This window comes from Triturus cristatus, chromosome 12 (genome assembly GCF_964204655.1).
Source record: "Triturus cristatus chromosome 12, aTriCri1.1, whole genome shotgun sequence".
Lineage (NCBI taxonomy): Eukaryota > Metazoa > Chordata > Amphibia > Caudata > Salamandridae > Triturus > Triturus cristatus.
Window position 1 is genome coordinate 428,800,318 of NC_140595.1, and position 20,168 is coordinate 428,820,485.

The 20,168-nt window shown below is 45.6% G+C and overlaps 1 protein-coding gene across 1 annotated transcript in view; it reads right to left on the bottom strand.

Annotated features, from left to right (window-relative positions):
• Nucleotides 1-20,168, bottom strand: part of GPI (glucose-6-phosphate isomerase) — a 111,740-nt gene that overhangs the window by 77,131 nt on the left and 14,441 nt on the right. Inside the window, exons 2-3 of the mRNA XM_085638472.1 lie at nucleotides 7,783-7,873; nucleotides 7,511-7,579 (exon numbers count right to left, since the gene is read on the bottom strand). Coding sequence (XP_085494598.1) covers nucleotides 7,511-7,579; nucleotides 7,783-7,873 — 160 coding nt within the window. The remainder of the gene's footprint in view (nucleotides 1-7,510; nucleotides 7,580-7,782; nucleotides 7,874-20,168) is intronic.

Sequence of the window (20,168 nt, forward strand, 5' to 3'; positions counted from 1 at the left end):
GTCACCAGATCATGAGGACCGCATCTCTTTATGCCGACGACATTTTGCTATACCTCACCTCCCCTAGGAAGTCTCTCATAGTAGTCTGACGTTTTGGCCTCTTTTGGTAGGAACTCGGGTCTCACCATTAACTGGGGTAAGTCGTACCTGTATGGAGACGTCCCTGTTCTCCCGCGGAATTGTTCGATCCAGATCGCCCGGGATGGCGATCTATATCTCCGCCGATCCGATTGTTCGGTATGAGAGAAACCTGCTCCCTCCATTGACGCGCTTGCGGCGGGATGTGGCGGGTTGGCGGCGGCTGCCGCTTTCCCTCCTGGGCCGGGCCGCGCTGTTCAAAATGATGTCTCTTCCCCGCTTTCTTTATGCCCTGCAGAATACTCTGGAGCTGGTCCCGGCCAGCTATTTTCGGGAGGTGGAGAGCCTCCAGCGCTCGCTGCTGAGGGAGGGCCGACCGCGTATAGCTATCGCAAAACTGACCCTTCCGTGGTACGATGGGGGTATCGCGCTTCCTGACATCAGGCAATACTACTGGGCCACCCAGTTAAGTGCTATCAACCACGGCGTCTACGGACCGGCGCTGAGCCCCGGCTTTGCTATGGACCGATGGTTGCTGCGCGGGGGTAATTACTTTAGAGCACTCTACTTCAGGTCGATGGATGGGTCCCTCACGGGACCGACCAAGACAGCGGTACACGTGTGGAAGGCTGTTACGAACTCGCTGGGTTGGAAGGATAGGCTTACCCGCGCCACTCCGTTGTTTGATTCCGATGTGTTGGGGAAACTTTGGCACACGAAGGAGTTTGAGAAATGGGATCTGATTGGGATTTCCAGAGTGGGGGATCTTCTTGTTAAGGGACGAGTGAAATCGTTTGATGAGCTACGGACGGAGTAAGATCTGGAGGCTACGGAATATTTCCGGTACGCACAGGTGCGCCACGCTCTGCGGTCCGTCCTCGTCGAGGGGGAGGCTGTGCCCGAGTCCTCTCCTTTGGAGGATCGGATTCTGGATGGCCATATGCCGGAGAGTACAATCTCCTTAATCTATAAGAAGCTTGTTAACGTCCGGACCGACCTCCTCCTCGGGGTGCGTGATCAGTGGACTAGGGACGGTCTTGAACTGGATGATGAGGACTGGCAGTATGCCATTTCCTCTCCTAAGGAGGCCGCGATCCCGGCACGGCTAAGGCTAGTGCAGCTTAAGATACTTCATAGAGTCTATGTCACGGGCCCCCGACTGATTCATATGGGTTTCTCCGAGGATGGTTTGTGTAAGAGGGGCTGCGGGATGGTGGGCACCTTCTTACATATATGGGAATGTGGTGTGATTGCGGAGTTCTGGAAGCGAATTCATGTAGTGATGCAGGAGGTCACGGGCTTTGCACTGTTGCCAGAGGCACGGCGCTGTCTTTTGAATGTCTGGGTCCTACTGACTATGATGCTGCGCAGACTCAATGGGTGACCCTGGGAAATATGGTGGCAAAGCGTGATATTGCACGACTGTGGGGCTCTCAGAGACCTCCCGCTGTGGAAGCATGGATGGAAAATATGGACTGGAGCATGTTTAGGGAGAAGACTGCGTACTGTGCCCGGGGGCGGCCTAAGAAATGGCATAAGATATGGGGGCGATGGAACCAGTATAGGGGGGATATATGTCTGCCCCCGGCCACTGAACCGTTGGAGGAGCACCTTTCCCCCTAGCCTTCCTTCCAACTTGGGATTACTATGAGGATATTACGTTAGATTGCTAGTGCCTCTGCTTCTCCCTCATCCGCCCGATCGGTGGTTATGTTCTGTGTTTGAGAATGGGGCTGCGCTCCCACCGGGAACTTGCACGTGTTTATTGGGTACACTGCCTTGCTTGTGTTATTTATTTTAGGTTGTTCTAAAAAAGGAACCTTTGTCTTTTCCTGCACCAGAGCTATGGACACTTCCATGTGTTGTCCTTACTTGGCTGCCGAACCTCCGGGATGTCGGCTGAATAGCTGTGTTCCAGACTGATATAAATAAAGGTTTTTAAAAAAAATAAAAATAAAAAAAAAAATAATTGTCTGCTGGCTGTTAGGTCTTATACTGCTGAAAGGCATCACAAATGAAGATGTATCATTGTGCAGATCACTTGTGTGCCAGAACCATAAACAGCTGGACACAACCCCTAAAGCGATTAAATGTCAATCCGCTTGAGCTGGCCACGAGTCAGTCTGCTCTCCAAACATTAGTTGGGAACTTCACCAAGCAATTCATACTAGGACAACATTGACCTTTAACCGTTTGTCCACCATGAAGATACTCAGATACTTTTGTCACATTGTATGACGTTATTAGCCTCATCAGAAGTTTACTCCGGAAGTGGAGATTTCACCTTCTAAGTAGAGGACTAGACAGCAGTATTTGTATATGGGCCAGTTAAGTAATACATTTCACTCTGTAGTATTCTTTAGCACCACCGAATGTAATAAAGATTTGTTTCTAAGTGGGACAAAAGCCTTCACTTAAGAAGTCTGTAGCTATAGGGAACAGATTTGATTCCCATCTAGTCTACTTTGTTGTATTCTCCAGGGTAGCACAGCTTCAAACCATGAAATTGTGGGTTCAAATACAAGTGTTTCTCATCACATGGGTGTGACAGTGGTAACAGAGCTTATTAAAATCCTACATCAAATTTCTGTTACAACATGTTATGCTCATTAGTTCCTGCACTTCTATGATTCAAGAAAAACATGTTCTATTTAGTTTTACTCCGGACAAGTATTATTTAAAGAACCAGTATAATCGCACATTGATTCCGGTTTAATGTTACAAATTTCACATGCTTGTGTTGGTTATGGATTTTTTCAGTCGCAGACTGAATCCATTTTTTTTTTTTTTATAAACTGTCCGTCATGTAACCAGCAATGTTATTCACAGCAGTGCTAGACCTCAACTATTATGTTAAGATTTGGTTTTGATCCTCAAACACCCTGTGAGAACGTGCAAGTCGTAAATTCTCAGTACAAGAAAATGCTTAAGGCAACTTAAAAACAGGAGCATTCACCAATGCTAGATGGACTAGACTGTGGGCCACTTCATGCCCATGTTTTGTTACCACAAACTTACATAGTCATCAGTAACTTTCAGTTCAACCTTTCAAAAACAAGACTTGCTCATTATACAGTTGTACGATTAAAATCATGTTTTACTATAGTACTCCGGAATCCCTAATAAGAGCAGACCTAACTGAAACAGGATGTGAGGGGTTGGGAAGGAAAATATATTTAGTATTGCCTTAAGATTACTTATTTTTGCCTTAAACTTTAATGATTGTACCTAGAACATGAGGCACTTTGAGGTAAATGTTCCGAATCAAGTCACCTGTGCAAGAACAAGTTTTTTGGGTGGGTCTCATCGACCCAGGGCCTGGATGTGGGCAGTTTAAATCAGGGAGGTTATTGTTGAAAACAGATGGTTTCCGATCCAAGAGTGCAGATAAAAGTGATGATCATTTTGCCAGTTTAAGCGCCTATACAAGGAAGGCGCAAACTATGACTGGCCTGCGGATAGTCAGACTCACTCTGCTCTCCCAGTGAGAGGTGGTGCTACAGGCACGTAGAGGGAAAGCCCTGTAGAACTCTAGAAAAGGCTACATATTTTGGGAAGGGTTGAAGGTAAAAGATACCCAACAATTATAAAATCACCCATATGTTGGCTACTCATTCAATTAGATGAAGTTAAAGAGTTAGTTTTGGGTTATGAGATTTTAACTATAAAGGTTGCCTGCAATAGCTCTTGTACATGGTTCTGACCTACAGGTTAGCAAGAGGCTATTGAGAAAACCATACAAAGGATTTCCAGCCATTCTGTTAGAATAATAGAACCAGGTCCTAATCAAGAGAATAGGTGCCAGGTCACAAAGTTTTGCTCAAAATCCTGCAGCACATTCTACCGAATGTAGAGATGCTAAAAACCAAGGCTGTGCAGTCTTGATTTCACCGCATGCCCCCAATCCACACTTTCCAACTCGCTCCTGTAGGTTTGGATTCCCTTCTTCCATAGCTTACTTTCTCTGGGTCAAAATCTGATGATAACGAACTAAGTGACATTACACAAAATAAGTGTTGGTAGTCTCCATCTCCAACCACTGCCTTATATAAGGCATTGAATTGCGCCATGTTCAGATGCAGTCTACAAATTCTGGAATTTAAATAACGCTTCAATATATTCTAGTTTATAAAAAGAGCACAAGGGCCTGAAGAACCCCATCTACACCTGAAAACATTTGGGAACAATGAAAGAGTAATGACCTGTGGGCAAAATCTCGAATAAGCATAATAAGTAAAATTAGGAAGCTGAATATTTGTGACTTTTAAAAGGACATTTATAGCGCCTGCCTCTGAGCACATCAGGAAGGTAATACTAGGGAATCCGTGCTCAGCAACTACCAAACATGAGAAAAAAAAAAAAAAATTACATTTTGAGCATGTTAGCATCAGATATAAGGAATCAACTGCTATGAATTCATTTCAAAGCAAATGAAAGAAAAGTGCATTAAAACTCAACACAAGGGCATCCTCGGCCATCCAGCGGAAGACCAGGGTGTGGCAGGTTTAAACAAGGGTACTCAAATCATGTTAATTAAAGTTGGATTTTACGGCAGGAAGCCTGAAGAAGGAATGTTAAAAAAAAAAAGCTACAATACAGATATAGCCTCTGTATCTTTCTTCTGCAAAAAAGGGTAATGAATGCTAGACTACTAGCAGCCAGAATAACCACAACTAGCCTTTCCATAAGTTAGGGCCACACATACGAGTTCAGTTACTACCTCTCTATATAATGAGCAACAGAACCAAACAGAAAGACTAATAAAACTCTTTAAAAACGTATGCCAAACCAGATGAAACATTAGACCAGATCGAAGCCATCAAAGCCAAGTCTTCACAGGTTTAAAAACTAAGCGTTTTACCATAGTGTTGACACGGATCCACAAGGGTGTGACATGACAGAGTTAAAGGTTAACCTAATACAATACATTTACATCCAATAAATATAAACCAAAATACCTACAGGCAACGGTTATCTGGAATGACATTGACTGCATGTGCCCAAGTTGTACATCAGTTCCATAGAATTGACATTTTTGGGGGGCTTAACTTTCACCTTTGACACAGTTTGGGAAAAGTGTAAACTAAAGAAATATTTTCAAAAACACAATGAAGCAGTAAGCAGGCAAAGCAGTGGAAAAGGCGGTTTTCTAAAATGGGAAACTAAGGAGCAATTGATTTCAACATGTAGTGACAATAAGGGTTGGGAGATCGAGATAAGAAAACATGGGCTAAGGGGCATAGAAAGTGTAAAAATCTAAAGCTGAACAATCAATTGCCACCCCCCCCCCAAAAAAAGAAACTGTTCAATGTACATGCAGCTTCTGTAAGTAAGATCACCTGCCAAGTACATCTTGCAGTATAGTGAAAATAAATAATAACAAAAGCCAAGTGAAATAAAGTAAATGTGTCACCAAGTGACCACCCAGATACATGCTTGACAAAACATTTACCCTTCCAAAACGAAATGGAGCAAGACTTTTTCCAGTTTCAAGTGTGAAATCTGTATTCACTTTAGTTTAACCTTCAGCACGTCATTATTTAGGGACAAGATGAGCTGTATCAATCCAATTGTCTCCAACCTGATAGAACAACCTCCTATGCCGGAGTTGAGCAAGCTGGTGCCATCAGTGAGGTGCTTCCCCTTCAAGATGTCCGAAGCCAAATTACCTTCACTACAGTCTCATCCAAAAGCCCAAGAGGATCAATCTAACTGGATCCAACAAGAACACACTTATCTGCTGCTACTACCATTAGAGACCAATCAGATTAGCATGTGAACTACTGAACTATAATGAGAGTAAACTGATACAGAATGCAGTCACTTGGGGTGTAGTGAGGAAATTGGGTTAACTGCAGACATTGCTAAGTTAGCATAAGTAGTATATGCTTGGTGACCATTCTGCCGCTTTTGCACACAACACTACATGGCTCTGTTATCGTAAAATACTTTGCTGGCACTGCTTCACACGAGAACTGTCTACCTTTCACATATCTAGCTGGGCACCGCACTCTGTCTGCACAGGGTGTTCAAGGTCTAACAGTGCTTAATTTGAGCCGGTGCTTTCTGGTGCTCAGCACCGGAACTTAATTGTTTTTTCAGTGCTCGGCACTGGCACTGAACTGTTCCAAGTATGGTGTTGACAGCCTACCACATGGTGGCGCTGCTCCTCTAATGCCGAGCAGAACAATGGTCGTTTAGGAATACAATATACATTAAAATAGTGCGAATACCTGCCTCCCCAGCCATTCGTTTAGTAAGTTGTTTTGGCAGGGATGACAAGGGTGTTGTGTGGTGCAAGCTGCAGTGATCTCCTGGTCAGAGCCCTGGCACTTAATATTTTACAAATTAAGCACGGAGGTCGAATAACAATGTATGCGGTTAATTCACTTTGGTCAGTCCCACGCACAGACATAACATGAAGCACAGCGACCCACTTGAAACTCGGGTGCTTTTTAATATGGCATTACATGCATGAGAAAGCACTTGGAGAAAACCTTTCCAACATAGAAGAGCTGTGCTGATCCTGGGATGCAATTCATTGCATCTGATCTCGTAGGTATGGGGTCTCGCTGACAAAGCCCAGAGGCCTTCTATAATTATTCTAGACGAGCTCATGAGCACGGGGAGGGTGGTAAAAGGCGCTATCGTACTGTTTCCACCGTCATAATACGATTCCCCCTTTTGTGCTTATGGAATTGTAACAATGCTGATTATATTGTTCTTATGCATTATGCTGCTCGTATTGGCTAGAGTACTGCATCTTAGAGCACGTTAGTTAAAAATTAACATTTTAAACTATACAGTGTCTGATTACTCACGTCGTGGGCTAGTAAGAGTGTGAACGAAAGAGTTCTTGTTTCCCACTATTCCTGAGAGTTTACCAAGTCGCATGTTCTAGGTTGTCTTATCATTGGTAGGTTCGCTGTAGTACGGAGAACGAATGAGACACTATTGCTAGTTGGATTGGGGTTCTGGGCACTGAGGTGGCTTTTTTGTTACACAACAATACACCGAGAACCTGGTTTCCTGCGCATAGTTCTGTGCATGAGCAGAATCCCTGCAACAGGTGAATATGTACCAAATTCCTGAAAAGAAATTAAAAATCAAAATAATTGGAGGAATTTAATGCATGACATTTGGAAATTTTGTATCTATAGTCTCTCGTTTTGGTCAACTAAGCACACTATGATCCGCTCAATGGTTTCATTATAAAAAAAACTTGACAATCCAAACTGGCCTGTCCATAAATGTTCCTGGGAACAATGCTGTGTTTAGCCAATCAACTATTTGCAATGTAGTTAAACTACATCACTCATTTCTACTCAGCAAAGAACAGCATAGGTATGTATTTAAGAAGGTATATAAACTAGGCCAGCACTTAGTCAGTCACAAGTAGATTTTGCCCATTAATATATTCCAATGAACTTACCTCTGTGAAATTGATCTTTTCTCCTTTGAACATTTGGTCCCTCGCCTTTTCAACACCTCTCGACTTTGCCTGGAAATTGTAAAAAGAGACTATGTTGAGAACTCGTGCCCCAGTCTGAAATTTCACTTTCAGAAATGCCAATAACTGAAATATCATAAAGAGCTTGGTATTATGCTCCCACCACTACAAGTGCCCATGGTCAATTAACGTAAATGGTGTTTGCAGACAGAGTAAGCTTACATAATTGCAAATTAAAGCTCTTAAAGGCTCACCACTTCAATCAGCTGTTTCATTACATCTTCGTTTATAAGGTTCTTTGAATAATCAACCAAGAAGTCGCCATCATCGGTTTTCAGAGATATGCTGAAGAGAAAAACAGTGTTGGTCAATTCCACTGCGTTAGCTCCATGAGTTAAGCTGAACAGATAGCAAAGATGTTTTCTTCATCTTGTGGTAACAGAAACTGGTAAATAAAATTTAAGAAAACATTACTTTAGAAACTAAAGTATGCAGTTTGAGATGAGCCGGGTTTCACAAAAAACTACTTTTTTGTGCATTGTAGTTTACAAAGCCCTTAAGAGGTGTCCTGAAAAAAGCAGAGACTGTACATTAGTTATCAGGACATGTGAGATGTCATGTTTGTGGGCAAACACGTCATCTTCAGACTTTGTAACACTGTTATATAAAGGTTGGATACCAGTTCTTACACCAAAACCAGCAAGTGAAAGCAGAATCAGCGAGTCAGTTATCTGCAACAAGACAACCTACAAAGGCCAACAAAACAGTATTACATAGTTTATCATATGTATATTAAATCTATTTGGCAAGTTAAATTCATAAACCTATACATCTTAAAATTTTTGTGAAGACCAACTAGTAAGATTAATCACCGAGCACACCAAAACTCCAGGTATTACAAACTTTAAAAGGACGTAAGATGTTTCAATGTTCTAGCTACACAAAGAAAATTAACAAAGTTCAGGTTCAACTCTCACATAGAACCCACCCTAAAACCATTTCCTCAGGCCCTAGTACATTGAACTATGGTACGATACTCAAAATTGAACCATCATATGATGTCTGGGTCAAAGTCCTTTTTGCAGTATGGCAGTAGTTTCTTCAAATACTTAACCCTAGATTAAGTGCTATAGGAATTTTACTTTACAAATGTATCGGACAACAGCAAGTAGCCATCGCATAATGCTTTTGTATCTTGAAAAACATGGTTGCAGATATTTAGATTCACCAAAAGTCACCAATGACAAAACTGTACATGAGGCCATATACATCCGATCATGCTGTCCTAATCCACGGAAAGGTTTTGAGCGAGATGGCCATGAATACAGAACTGTAGTTTTGTCCAACAAATAGACAAAAAGGTGAAAAGGAAAACCTGGAGTGGCGATCCTGACCTTGTCTGAAAGCAATGGAAAGGAGGACATTTGTATAATTAAATTACCAAACACTGAAAACAAAAACAAAAGATTCAAGTGGAACCAAAAACAGAAGAACCCTTCTGACAGTATGTTGAACAATTTCAATTTGCCACTAGACTTTTTTTTTTTAAATTAGTCAACACAATTACCATAATTTGATCATATAGGATATATGGTAAAGTGGTTCATTAAAAAAAAAAAAAAAAAAAAAAATAAAGAATTACAGGTTCCTCCTTACAAGCATTCTAGGGTTACCCTCGGAATTCAGATATAGGAAAAAGCAACACACAATCCTACTGGCGATAGCCAGTAGTTATAGTTAGAACCAAAGTTTCCACAGGAAAAGCATTTTGTTTTGCCAATAACTTTGGTGCCGTCTGACACACATACATATCAAAATTCTTCAAAAGATACAGGACTCTCGAGGGAGGAAAGTAATAAAATATTGTTACTCGGCTCTTTTTGCAGGGTCATCTCTGAACTTAGTCTTCCTCCTGGCATTTTATTCTGACCTGGAGTTTGTGGTTTTAGCACTCTGGGCACTTTATCACTGCTGTCCAGTGTAAAGTGCACGTGCTCTCTATGGTAAACATAAGATTGGTCTACACCGGTTTGGCGTATTTAAATTTGCCCATCACTTCCCTTATAAAGTGGTATCTAAGGGCCGGTAAATTAAATGCTACTGGCGAGCTTGAAGCGCTGCTTGCACCGCCCACCAAAGTAGCCTTTTCAAACCTGTCTTCGGCCTCTGCCATTGCAGGGCCTGCACGTGCAGTTTTTCTGACTGACATGGCACAAAGTGGTTGCCACGTCTGTGACTCCCCTTTTACTACAAAGTCACCCCGAAGGTAGGCCCTAGCTAGCCCTATGGGCAGGGTGCGCTGTAGGTAATAGGTAGGGCATGTGCCTTAACTGTGTGGCATGTCCTGGTAGTGACAAACAGCCATTTTGGTTTCTCACTACTGTGAGGCTGCCCTCATAGGAATGCATTGGGGATTCCCGGATATGTGTTTCAGTGGTAGTTCCTGATCTGAGAGGAGTAGCGTGATCAAGTTTTGTATGTTTGGAATAGTGGTAATAAATGCTGTGTAATGGTGTTCACAGAGTTATTATAACTATTTTAGAAATACCACTTTTAGAAGTGGGCATTTCTGTGTGCTATGCGTCTTAGAGCCAGACATGCAATACTCATCAGGCAGGCACAGAGGTGACAGGGGCTGGTGAGGTGCAGTGGCTCCAGAGGGGCTGGGAGAGTCAGCACTAAGCTGATCTGCATTTGGAGTAGTGGGAAGAGTAGCACCTGAGCCTGAATAAGACTGTGCCTGCACTACACAATGCTGACTCCGCCCCAGTGTGGTGTCTGGGCCCAGGACCTACACGGTCAATGGGAACTGTTGAACGCTTGTCAAGTGCACCCCAGAACTGGGTCCCAAGCCCTGTGCCAGGGCGGAACAAAGAATGTGGTACAAGTACTGGGGCTGTGACCCCATGTACTGTGCTTTTTGGTGCTTACTTGGATCTGGAAGAGAGGGCTGCTGGGCGTCAGGAGGAATTGCCATGGTACTGCAGACTGTTAGTCGCTGCAGTGCCGTTGCTAGGTACCACCAGAGGGAGGAGAGACCACGAACGACAGCCAGGCAGAGTCGTACCTGACCGTGGGCGGGTTGCCGTAGAAGAACACCCGAAAAGAGACCGGAAGACAGGCAAAGGACGCCTGGTTGTGGGCAGAGTCCCATGAGAGGGATCACGTCGGGAGCCTCATGAAGGCTCCGTGATGGGAGGAAAGCAGCGCTCCCCCTCTCCCAGCCCCTAAACTAAAGAAGCCACAGTGCCATGGCAGTGACCATCGAGAGGCCACATGGCCACTTTTTGGGGCCCGACTAGCCAGAGTGAAGGCAAATCTAGCCATGGGCGGGGAATGTCCTACATGGAAGATACCAAGTGAGGTCTTCCCGCCCTTGAGAGGATTGCGCTACCTGTTAGCAGTGCCGCCCCGCCCCCCGCCCCCCCCCCCCCCTCCTACAAGTGTACTACGGGCCTCGTTTCAGCTGCATCAGCAGCCAGGGGACCAATTTGGAGGCCTAGTGACAGAATAGACACACAGTGGGGAGAGCCCTCACTTTGCAGACAAGAGCATTGCGGGGACGCCCAGGAAGGGCCACTCGACTGAAGCCGGACGGCTTGATGGTCACCCTTATGTTAAGGGGGGCAGAATGTGATATCGTGACCTGTTGTGCATGTTGTACACAAGAGGGGCCATGATATGATTATTATGTTCTGCATAACATGCTATACTAGGAAGTGCCAGGATGTTCATTCCTCATGATTTATGCATAATGTGCTTATGCTAAGTGCCCTATTGCCAGTAGCTACTGGTGGTCTTTACTTTCACTACTTGGGTGTTCTAATGGTGATGACAGTGGCCCGATTAGCCCGGTAATGTACATAATCCCTGTAAAGTAAAACCTAGTGGCACAGTGTACATAAGTGATTGCATTCTAATATGTTTTATGCATAATACGAAGGATATCTTTATATAACATGGTGTGTAGTTTTTGTAGTGTGCCGCTGTGTGAGATTGTTGCGCAAATGCTTTACACATTGCCTCTGGGATAAGCCGGACTGCTTGTGCCAAGCTACCAAGGGGGTGAGCAGGGGTTATCTTCAGCGTGCAACTCCCTTGCCCTGGCTAGAGTGGTGGTTTCTGCCTGGCTTAGGCGCAAGTCCTAGCCTACCAGAAATCCCATTTCTAACATATACACACACACACACACACACACACACACACACACACACACACCCCCCCACACCCCCCCAACCCCACCTCCTCTTTAGCTTCTGAAATTCTAAACTAAATTTCAGAAAGTGATATTCAGAGGCAGTGGAATTACCCTATGATTTATTGTCTATACACGGTCAACGCTCAAAGATGTTCAGAATTGCGATATGGGGCTCTGTATAGATCAATAATAGGATGTGCCAGAAAAGGAGTACACAGAGCCTGAAAATTGGATCAGGACTAGACTGAAGGATAAACCTGCACAGAAAAGCTTAGTCACTGCTGTGCAGAAGGCATCGACAGCTGCCTATGTGAGATGCACTTCATTATTATCAAAACTGCATTCAGAAGCATGACCCAGAGTAAGCAGTGATCAGAAGCCCTCTGGTTGGTTGGAGGTCAAAAGAATAAACTTTGAGAAATGTACACAAAAAAAAACAAAAAAAAAAAACTTCATTGCTGCCCTCCTAAAGTGTAAAGAAGCAATATGCAGGGAGCAAATACTACATTTCCTGTGCCCTCACATTAACTCATGAATTGCAGCAATCTCGGTTTCATTCTGTAAGTGTATCAGCAATACATTTGGTGACCCTAGAGTGCCTGGGTCCAATGACTATCGACACTCACCTGCCAGATGCCAGGAAACTAGGCCATTGTGACTCAGATGCACTTAAAGAACTCTACTTAAGCACACAACGATTACAATATAAACACATGGTAACCTATAGGTCTACCTGATGCTCCTGTTCTCCATTGGAGGGGTCAGGACTTTTCTCCTGTGCAGAGTGGTCTTGCGCTTTTGGCACTAGCTTTTTAAAAGGGTGCCAGAGAGAATAGCAATGTTTTCTCTTTTTTACCACTTTAGCTGCTCAGGTAAGTGTCCCCCCCTAGCTCCCCAATTCTTCTAGAGCACAATACCACCCTAAGCATGGAAACGCGGATAGATTGTCAGGAACCTCCTTCCCCCCCCCCCCCCCCCACCCCTGCAGATCCACTAGAAAGTGCCGCTGCCTGTACTGTGCTGCGCCCAATATTGTTAGGGGTTCGAGGCCCTCCTCCACCTGCAGGCTACTGCCTGCACCTCATCCCTGGTGGTCTAGTGGGAGAGCCTTGCTCTTCTGCTGGTTCCACTGTATTGTTCTCGTTTTTCCTGTTCAGTCTTTCGCCTGTCTTTCTGTATCTATTATAGTCTTTCGCCTGTCTTTCTGTATCTATTATAACTGTACCGTTTTAGAACTGTGCCTTTTTTATTTGCCCCTGTATTTTTTCCTGTTTTCTCATTTCCACTTCCTGCCGCTGCTAGCTCTGCGGACCTCCCCCCTGCAGATTCCCAGTTTCCACCTCCCAGCTGCGATTCCCTCCCCACTTACCTACTTAATGGCCAGTCTGCGCCCATCCGATCCAACCGTGACCAGCACCAGGGACCCTGGAACCCAGACCCTCCACCGTTACAACCCAGCTGCCCTCCTCTCACTCAACCCCGGTAGAAACAGCAACTGCCAGCCATCAATGCCAACCACCATCCACAGCCAATTATCCTGCAGACATTCCTAAACCATCCACAGCACTCCTTCAACCGCCACGCCAAACGCCCGCACCAACGAATCCCTAAAATGCATCCTCAACGTGTGCTCCCTGCACAGACATGCCATAGAGATCCGAGACCTCCTCGATACCCTCTCGCCAGACGTCACCTTCACAGAAACCTGGACAAACACCGCCTCTGCCCCCGACATCAACACCGCCATCTCAGACGGCTACAAGATCCAGAGGAGAGACCGCCCCCACTGCCCAGGAGGAGGACTGTCCATCGCACACTAGAGCTCCCTTAAACTGTCCACCTCCAGCGAGAGACCCCTCTCCAACACCAAGTATCTCCACTTCCAGATCCAGACCAGCCCCAGAACCACACTATGCTGGACCCTCGCCTACAGACCCCGGGCCCGGCGCTCCTTTCACTACCACCATTGCTGATCTCATCGCACCCCACGCCATCACCTCCATGGACTACATTCTCATCGTAGACCTGAACTTCCACCTCGACAACCTCTGCGACCCAGACTCCATTGCCCTCCTGGACAACCTCAGACTGAAGCAGTTTGTCTCCGGCCCCACCCACAAGGCCAGAGATATCCTCGACCTCATCTTCGCAGGAGGGACTAGCATCCACTTTACAGCCCCTCTATACAGACCACCACTGTGTGCACTTTAGTACCACTGCACACAAGCCCGCTCCGTGACTGCCACAAAGTAACTGGAGCATGGTCACAGAAGAGGACCACAACTCTACCCACAAGCCCCCCCCCAGCCCACCACGACCGACATCAGCTCTGCAGCACCGGAACTACACCGCTGGATCTCCAGCTGCACAGACAAGCTGACTCCCCTCCGCCTCCCTGACAGACAACACCCCCTGAAGGCCGCCTAGTTCACCACAGACCTCCAAGAAGCTAGACTCTGCTGCAAACAGCTCAAGAAACAATGGAGAAAAAACAACTAGTCCAACTACAAGCACACCATGACAGAATACCACCAGTTCATAAGAACCACCAAGAGGATCTTCATCAAGAACAAAATCTGCACCAACGCAAAGAACCTCATCATCCACAGTTCACCAACCCAGCAAGGCCACGGACATCATACCATCCCATGACCTCTGCAACAAACTCTGCCCCTAATTCCACCTAAAGATAAAGGCCCTTTATGACAACTTCAGCAAACCACCCTCCCCTCCAGCAATGACAGCCAGCCCACCCTCACCACCTGGACACCAGTCACCACGACCATGAAAAGCACCCACAGACCCCTGCCCACCTCACATCTTCCACAGAGCTGCCGCCATTGCACCCGAAGTATGCCACTTTCAAATCCAGCATCTTCCCAGATGACTGGAAGCGGGTAGAGGTCAAGCCCCTCCTCCAGAAAACCTGGGCTGACCCGACAGACGTGAAAAACTACCAGCTCATCGCTCTTCTTCCCTTTGCAGTCAAAGTCACCAAGAAATTAGTCAACGCACAACTGACTGCCATCAAAGAGAACGCCATACTCTACTCCTACCAGTCAGGATTCCACAGCACCGAGACCGCCCTCCTCGCCACCACCATCTGCATGCTACTCGACAAAGGACACGCCACAGCACTCATCCTGCTAGACCTCTCCGCTGCCTTAGACACCGTCTCCCACCGCACTCTTGCAGCCAGACTCCACGACACTGGCATACGGGGAACCTCCCAACTGGATCCGCTCCTTTCTTGCTGGCAGAACCTCAAGGATCAGACTTCCCACCCTTCCTCTCTGAACCTACAGAGAACTGCAGAGTACCCCAAGGATCATCGCTTAGCCCCACGCTCTTCAACATCTACATGCCCCCCCCCCCGCCATCATCAGACCGCATGGTATCCTACGCAGATGACACCCAGATCATCCTCTAACGCACAAGAGCCCCAAAGACACCAGACGCAGCTTCCAAGAAAGAATGAAAAAAATCATAGCCTGGATGAGCAACAGCTGCCTAAAGCTGAATTCTAAGATGACAGAGGTCCTCATCCTTGCACCCCCCCCCCCCCCCCACGTGGGACAGCTCCTGGTGGCCCTCTGAAACCCATCCACCCCGACGGACCATGCCCAGAACCTCAGCATACTCTACTCCTCCCCCACCAGATCAACACTGTCGCCTCCACCTTTTTCAACTCCCTCCGCAAGACCTTCAAATGGATTCCACCCTAAGCCTGAAAAACAGTCACCCACACACATTAGCAGCAGATTGGACTACGGAAACAACCTCTATGTGGGAATCAACAAATCCCCGCTGCGAAAACTTGAACTCCAGACCATCCAGAACACCGCAGCCAGACTCATACTCTGCACCCCACGACACAAGCAAATGACCCAACACCTGCAAGACCTCCACTGGTTCCCAGTCCAGGAGTAGCCTTCAAACTACTCACCCACACCTACAAATCCCCTCACAACATCAAAACCAAATACCTCAATGAAAGAATCTCTTTGCACACACCAAAAAGAAACCTCCGCTCTGCCGCCCTAGCAACGACCCCTGCATATCTGCAGAGCAGGAGAAGAGCCTTCTCCTACATCACAGCCGACAAAGCGTGGAACGAACTCCAGTAAACATCAGACGCTCCCCCCACCTTGCACACCTTCGGGAAGAGCCTCAAGACCAGTCTTTTCAGTTGACCTAAAGCTGCACCCCACCCCCCCCCTTCCCCAAGAGCGTCTTGAGACCCTCACGGGTGAGTAGTGTGCTTTAAAACCCCAGATTGATTGAATTTACATTAATGCAAGATCATTACCCAAACATTCCTCTGAACTTTGGGACAGTATACATAGCTCAATGATGGACATGTATTTTATAAAAAACCTAGCAAACACTTCCACTCCTGAACCAGCCATTGCAGTACTTTAGGAATTAGAAAAAAAAAAAAAATCTGGTTGATAAATCAGTGGGAGGTATAGTTATTTTTAGAAAAGTGATTGATAGCATGAAGATAGACTCATCCATGAGTCAAACTCATTATAGGAGAAGCTCCAATATACAGACCACCCTTTCCCAAGTGTCGTTTTAGTTCCGAGTAAATTGATTTGCTGGCTCCGTTCGTTATTCAATGTGAGAATTTTATGGTAACTGGCGATTAAAATTTCACTCAGAAGATGCGTTTGGCTCCCTCAACATCCAACTTCGAGAAGTTAGAGATGCCTAGCATACACCAGAAAACTAGCAGTCCAATTCATATTGCGGTTACTATCGAGTGACAACCCATATTGAGAGCATACTGTGGATTGTATTGTACACTCTGCTAAGCCTCTTTGTCAGATCATTTCTCAAGAAAGATATCCTGCAAAATTAAATGGAGGCTTGACAAAAGCGTGCAAAGCTAATGCCTCAAATTTCAGAGGATGAAATAAGCTGAACAGTGATTTAGTGGAGAATTTACACAACGCAGGTGAGACAGTTCTACAATTGAATCTGGTCATGGAAAGGGCTATTAATCTGCCTTCCGAAAAAGCTCCATCTCCACTAGGTGCTTGGCCCCCAGCCAAGTGGTGCACTTTGGAATTGAAACACTTTAAAGAGGGAGAGAGACACTGGAGATGCACTAAGATGGATGTTCGAGGCAAGTTTAAGGTCTTACTGGTTACCATAAACTGTTGTGGCAGACTTTGCGCTAACACTTTCCTCCAAGAAAGGGAGCCTGCTCATCCAACCATGGACTCACCTTTTGTAATTATGTTGTGGCATATTTCAGAGACAAAATAAACAAAATCTCCATTTCCAGACCCAACAAAGCACTGATCTACTCCCATTCAATTTGAAAGTTCTACTTTTTTTCCTACCCTTTTGAAAGACTGAAACATAGCGATGCACTACCTCAGAGAGAACAATTTGCTAAACAGCTCACCAACTGGCCTCCGATTAAACCGCACCAAAACACTTAGTTATCTGTGACAGACCACGGTATGCACACTGTGGATGAGGGCAAATCTGCTGCACTCATCCTCCCTACAGCAACTGATACTGTACACCATACTTTGCTCAGACAGCTGCATTATACTCCACCACTCAAATTGTTTTCATCCGTCCTATCTGGCTGTACAAACTATCCATCTACCCCCATTTAGGTCAGAATCACTGTGTTAGTCCCCAAGGCTCTTCCTTGAGCCTGGCACTTTTTTGTGTCTACATGATACCTTTGGCAAAAAGTTTGGGGATTTCGAGATTACATCCTACACGGACTATAGTAAACCAACTATATCTATAGCACAAAACAGTAAGAGGAGACCTATTGGGGTGTCTAACAACTGTAACGGTTTGGATTCAGGACCACTGCCTGAAGTTAAATAGGAATAAAAACAGTTTACCCATTTGGGAAGGCAGGCTCAATATGGAAAAAAAAACAAAAAAACGAAAAAAATAAAAAAACATGGTGGCCTACGGGTTAGCGGCACTTCCCACAGCAAATAAATCTGCAGGGAATATAGGGAAAACAGTGGTCTCTTCATGAGAGCAGGTAAATGCAGTTTGTGGAAATTACTATGGAATTATGTGCTCATTGCAAGGATCTTTAAATACATACCTATCCAACATCACAGGACCTCATTCAAGCAATTATTATAGGTTGGCTAGACTAAGGGAATTTCCGAAAAGTAGGCATGGCCAACTACATTTTCACATTTGTCTACAGAGCACTGAAAATATTGCTACTTGCAGGATCTACAATCTACTAAAGATAGGGTCAGTGTAGCCAGCCTTAAACCTTTCCACTCGCTACCCGTTCGCAGGGGAGCCATCTTGAAAAAACTGTCATAAACCTACATCAGCTAAGAACACTGGCCCCATTACCAAACAAACCAACAACGACAAAACAAAAACAAAAAAACAAAAAAACACATTTGCCTTTTATGGAAAAGCCAGAGTACTTCGATTTGCTAACCTGGCAATGATTTCATCAAAGTGCACCCATAAGGCAAAAATGGATGGGTGTTTCTTCGTCCATTTTGCGTCTGTTTACTGGACACTCTTCCACTAAATCAGCATCTAATGGCCAAGATCAGAGTTGAAAGTGAAAACTTGTCTATATCCAGATTAAATGTAGGAAAGTGGATTATTGCGGTGAGGTGGTTGGGGGGGTGGGGGGGTTAGTCCTCACCATGTGATACCATGTAATACTTGCACAGTACCCAAAAGATGGCCCCATGAATTCACACTAAAACACTTAGCTCAGCCCTGGTAGAGTGGCAAAGAGCAGTCAGGCTTTACTAGAGAACATGTGTTAAGCATTTCAGAGTACCAACTTAAACGATAAGTAACTGACACGACTCTGGAGAAATCAGACACAACTTTATAAATAGAGATCATTTTTATCTTATTATAGACAGCAAAATGAACATAGCATACATATAACCAGAGTCATTGGTTTTAAAAGTAATAAGGAAAAAAAAAAATTCTATTACAAGGAAACTTTAACATTGCAGTCAATGAGAAAATCCACTAGTGACAGTAGGTGACTTACAGGTAGAGTTGCACATCTCTACCTGCAAGTGACCGATTGTCAACAGTGTTTTTTCCCCATTGACTGCAAAGTTACATTTTCAGGGTAATGGGGGGGGGGGGGGTGAGATCAAGCCACAGTCCGTTCAATTTTACCTGGCCCAGGCGCAGAGTTGTCTTGGCTGTACATGGGGCTGAACAGGAGCTGCTTCCATCACTTGAAACGATGCTGTGAGGTAGAAGACAACGGAGTGGTTGCGGACGTCAGATGGAATTCCTCTTAATGCAGCATACAATGAAAGTGTCAGTTGCCGGACTGGCAACCAACAAACCTTGGCTGCGGTAAGTAGTGCAAAATGTAACCTCGACATCCAGCGGTCCTGGGGAATGACGTAGCTACCTGTAACTTGTTGGAAGGCAGAAATACAGTTCCCACAATGCACTGGTCTGTCTGGATTTGCACAATTCCTCAGTGCTCTATGGCCAGCAAATCTGCGAATTCGGAGCGTTCTACCTGCAGTTTGCAGGGGACTAGTGCCTCTAGACCAAAGGAGCCAGAGGGTGCTTCAGGCTTGCACAGTGGTCCCTCAGCCAGAAAGTGCTCAGTTTTAACCAAGGACAAGGCTCAATCACACAGTTCCCAGTCGGTTACTACAATGACAAAGTATCCCTCTTTTGCTTTGTCACCAACATGGGTCTCTTCTAGGTCCTTCCTTGATGCATGTGGTTCTGGGGTCAGGGAGTCCCTTAAATCCTAGATTTAGGAAGTTTGGGGTGCGAAGCTAGCAGCCAATGGGCAGCTAGTTCCTGCAACTAATCCACCCCAGAGGTGACCACATCTGGGGGCGTGTGTGTGTCACCTTTGCTATCCAGAACACTATTCTGCCACTTCTAAAGATGACAGAAATCTAATTTGAATATACAGATGACTGTTCACCCTGGAATTGTGGCTAACCTTCTGGCAGGGGAAGGGGGAGGGGGGGGGGGGGGGACCTCCATGGCTATTTCACACCGGTCTGTTTGCAAATGTGCCTGGGGCAGGGGGAGGGCCGTTCCTCATCTGGGAGTCAGCCCTCATACAGATCAGAGGCGGTGCAGCCTTTGAAGCTCCCCTCCTTGATATACCACTTCATTAGTCTGCTTGGGAGGATAGAGGTATGACCTCCTTCTGGTCCAAGTTTTTGTTTCTGATGCCTAGGAGTGATCACACTAACTGGCAGGAGGTCAGAATCCGGTCTTGGGTGGCAGCAGGCGCAAGAAACACAAGACCAGCCAGAGGACAGGGAAGGCTGGGGCAACCAGGTGTGCAACCTCTAAGTTGCTGCCTGGATGCATGCCACATTGCTCCTGGCACAAGATGTGCAAGGGGTGAGAAGGCACATTGATACCAAACATGACCTTTAGGCGTTACCATAATTGAGCTGCCAACCTCGGGTT